The sequence below is a fragment of the Trypanosoma conorhini genome, assembly GCF_003719485.1.
Source record: "Trypanosoma conorhini strain 025E chromosome Unknown Tco_14.4_contig_00087, whole genome shotgun sequence".
NCBI classification, from domain to species: domain Eukaryota; phylum Euglenozoa; class Kinetoplastea; order Trypanosomatida; family Trypanosomatidae; genus Trypanosoma; species Trypanosoma conorhini.
The window spans coordinates 39,533-43,314 of record NW_021704172.1 but is presented as its reverse complement, the minus strand read 5'-3'; the positions used below and the strand labels follow the sequence as shown (position 1 = coordinate 43,314).

The following is a 3,782-nucleotide window of genomic DNA, read 5'->3' as shown; positions in this document are numbered from 1 at the left end:
GAGTGTCATTCGCCGCTGCAGAGGCTATGCGGCGAAAACTGCGGCAAGACATGAAGGCCGTGTCAGAAGCACCGTCAGTGAGCGGAGTGGAGCGGCACGGCAATGGCAGCTGCCATCCGCTCTCCCCTGGGAGCCGCTGTGAGAGTTGAGTGTCATTCGCCGCTGCAGAGGCTATGCGGCGAAAACTGCGGCAAGACATGAAGGCCTCGCTCATGGCAAACGGATCATCGGGCATGTCCACGTCATCCGTCTCCGCGAACGGCTCAACGGAGACGCCCCGTCCCAGCGTTGGGCGGAGGCTCAACGGCGAGCCTTGCGCCGTAAAGAAGTCAGAGTCGGAAAACGCACTATTCAGAAAGTCTTCTTCCGACACGTCGCACCCAAAAGCCGGCTCGGCGATTTCACATCGCGATGGTGTAAGCGGGCTCATAGAAACTTCCTGTTCACCAGAATCAGCCTTGTCTTTGGGGCCCACGCACACGCTGCTTCTGCCTGTTCCCTTGCCCGCGTCCGCCAACTCCGGTGCATCCCCCACTGCCTTCAGCATGGCATCCTGCTTAATAAGCAGCGGTGCGTTGCCGTTCTGCTGCATGGTTACTGCCGCCCACTCATTTCCTTCGACTGTGTTTGATGCCTCGGGGGGAGGCCCCTGCAGCAGCGGCTCCCGCAGCGGCTGCTGCCTCTCTGTTGGCGACGCACAGCAGTTACCCATTGCTCTCCTCCCACTCCGCTCCCGGTCCCTCTACTGTTGCTTGCTGTGTGTTTGTGTGTGTGTCGGCCTCTCCGTTCCTCTTGTCGCTACTGTGTCTCCCGGTGCGTGTATTCGCGGGGTCTGCAGTGTCCACAGGCACCTGTATGTTTGTAAACAAAGAGAATGAGGAGGAGATGAAGGGAGACAAATAGCCGCAGCGTCCAGTAGAAGCATACACGCATGCGCACTCCCGCACGAGTGCGTCCATAAGGGCCGTGGCGCCGCTTGGAGGCCGCGTTGAAGAACAAGAACAAAGAAAAGAAGACGTTGATGATGATAACTTCGTCCACAGCAACGCCACGACTTCTGCATACATACAGGCATATATATATATATATATATATGTATAAAAATATGAAGTTACATGCAGAGACTTGGCAGAGATCAAGCACTGGAACTAGTAGTAAAAGCCCACAACGGTGGGGAAGTCATCCAGGCTTCCCCCTTTTTGTGGGTGGCTTGGACTGCGCCGGCCGCCGCCATCGCACGGCGGGGCAAGTCGCATCAAGTAATGAGGGCAACTATAACATATACAGCGTTGGTTAACATTTGCGATGCAGGCGCGCCCCTTCCATAGCTTGCACCGCGTTGGATCCATCCTGCGCCGTCCATTGCCCTGCCTCCCCACACCAGTCAGTGAAGGCACCGCAGCGACGCGTACGCACGCATACACACACGCACAGACACGTGGAGAGAGAAGTGCATGGGGGCACCGCAAGAATTTGAATTTAAAAAAAAAACACCGACCAAAAAGGAGAAGGGTGTAAAAAAAACGGAGAAATCACGTTTATATGAAAAACGCAGAAAAAAAAGACAAAAAAGGCAAAAATAAGGAGAGCAAGAGGCAGTGAGAATGGAGAAGGGGCAGAGAAGTGCACACGCGGTTGGCTGTGTGTGGGCAAAGGAGACGCCGTGGGGAGAATCATCTCCGGCGGCGCCAGCTGGCACGGGCGTACATGTGCACGTGACTCCGCGCATATAAAAAGGGAGTTGTAAACGCTTGCGGATGGGTCATTCTCTCTTCCTCCTCGCCTCCTCTGCATCTCCGACAGGGGCGACACCGTGCGCGCATTGGCACGGCGGCCCAAGCATATATTTATATATGTATATACGCTTAGGTAGCAGAAGCAGGCGGAAGAAACGACACAGCCGCTACCGAGGCGAAAAGAGCAGTATTTTTGTCGTAGTGTGGCATGTGGTTTGTTTGCTTTTTTTTGTGTGTATGCGTCGCTTTCCCCTGTCTCCTCCGCCTCGCCGTCTTCGTTGCTGCTCCTCGGGCAGATTCCAGACTCACCCAATACCTGTGTACCGTCCCGCCAGCACTCGCATCTTCCTCGTCCCCCCGCCCCCCTCCATCCACGATGACGCACCGTCGCTGCCGATCCACAGACTCAGGCCACGTGTGCGTTGCGCGCGTGCAGGAGGAGACGGATCTGCTCCAGCACGTCCCAGCCCCTGCTGTTCTTTTCCCACGGAGGTTCCACGCGAGGCTCGGCTGGCTTCTCGGCCTTCGGTGAGCGACTGGACGGGACCATCGGCGGCAGTGTTGCACTGCGCACGAGTTCCACCTCTCGTGGCATGTACGGGGAACAGCACTCCTCTACAAGGGAAGTCGGCGTCGTGGATTGCGTAGGTGTTGTCGTAGGCGACGACGACGAAGTGTGAACACTTCTCGGATGCCGCGCCCCCTCATCACGTAAATTTCGCGCCGGTGAGACACCGTTCAACGCAACAGGGGGCTTCCTTCGTTCCATGCGATCACTGTGTGGCGGGCTCGAGTGCCGCGAGGACGAAGTCCGTATGGGCAGCGGGCGTTCGTCGACGGTGGCCGGGTTCCGCGGGGACTCCACCGGGCTGCGTAGGAGGCGACGCCCGAGCTCCGACGACGACGACGTGGCAAAGGGCGACGACGACAGAGACGTTTTGCTGCCAGTCGACACGGTGTGGTGCCCCGCGCCCGATGCAAGCGCCCGCGTTGGGGGCGGTGGGCGTATGACCCGTGTCTCGCGAACCTCAACGGCTTGCAGGACTGGCGGTGGGGAGGGGCCGGCATGACGCCGTTTCGGCCGAGAAATCTCCACCGCGTGGAGCGGCCGCACCCACGACGGTGTTCCGGAGGTCGCGGTGGGAGTCTCCGTCCCGGGGCCCTCGACAGCCGCCTTCTTCCCTCGTTTCTTTGCCTTGGCCTTCTTCTTTGAGGGGGCTTCGGGCGAGTGGCTGCTCTTGGGCGGGTCTATGCTCCCGCGGGAAGAGCCGTCCCCGTGCAGGCCTCGCGTGTCCTCCCTGGTTTTGGGTCCCTTGGAAGCGGAGCAGCCCATCCCCTCCGCCTGCGTGTGCGTGACCGCGCCTCTCACGGCCGAGTGGTGGCCTGCCTAGCACAAGTGCGCCTCGTCCGATGGCCCCGACACGCACACGCGCAGACTGACACGGCGCACCTTCGCCGGGGCAGCGCGCGGGCAAGAGCGAGAGCGGGGCTGTGTGAGGAGTTCCGCTCTAACCCTCCCCCCCCGCTCCACACTGCCGTGCTTGCCTCGCCTTCTGGCTATGTGCTTGTGATCTGCTTCGGTGAAACCTGCTCGGAGGCGAGTCCAGAGAGAAAGAGAGACGGAACTAAGGAGGAAAATACATAAAAAAAAAAGGAGGCGGTCAGCGGCATTCATCGTTGGCGCCACGCTTCCATTGCCGAGCGTGTGCGTAAAGACGTGAGAAGGGAGGGGTCGGGGGCACAAAAACAGTCAAAGAAAACAAAGGCCCGGGGAGATTCCACAAAAAAAGAAAAAGGGGTGGAGGGGGCAACAACGCTAGACAAATTCGGCGCGCCGTTAGTCCCACCTACAAAAGAGGAGCCGTCGCGGCCCCACTTCTCCCTTCAATAAAGAGACAAGAAAAAGAAAGGGCCCTTCAGTGCCGTTTTCGTCGTGCCCTCCTTTCTCGCCGCAGATGCATGCACACGTATATATATATATAGAGAGAAGAAAAAGAGAGCGATAGGTAGATGCATGCATTCAGTCCCTCACAGTGTGTAGGGAAA

At 58.6% G+C, this 3,782-nt stretch overlaps 2 protein-coding genes across 2 annotated transcripts, besides 2 other annotated features; both read right to left on the bottom strand.

Annotated features, from left to right (window-relative positions):
- On the bottom strand, positions 1-712 carry Tco025E_02276 (uncharacterized protein; the record flags this gene model as incomplete). Its single annotated transcript, XM_029369205.1, has 1 exon — positions 1-712. A coding segment is annotated over one exon (712 nt), but the record flags the coding sequence as incomplete, so codon positions are not given.
- Positions 713-756: 44 nt separating this feature from the next.
- Positions 757-775: a microsatellite.
- A 298-nt stretch (positions 776-1,073) lies between these two features.
- Positions 1,074-1,107: a microsatellite.
- A 1,035-nt stretch (positions 1,108-2,142) lies between these two features.
- Positions 2,143-3,069, bottom strand: Tco025E_02275 (uncharacterized protein; the record flags this gene model as incomplete). Its single annotated transcript, XM_029369204.1, has 1 exon — positions 2,143-3,069. The coding sequence occupies one exon, from the start codon at positions 3,067-3,069 to the stop codon at positions 2,143-2,145; it is 927 nt and encodes a 308-aa protein (XP_029230732.1).
- Positions 3,070-3,782: the final 713 nt, after the last annotated feature.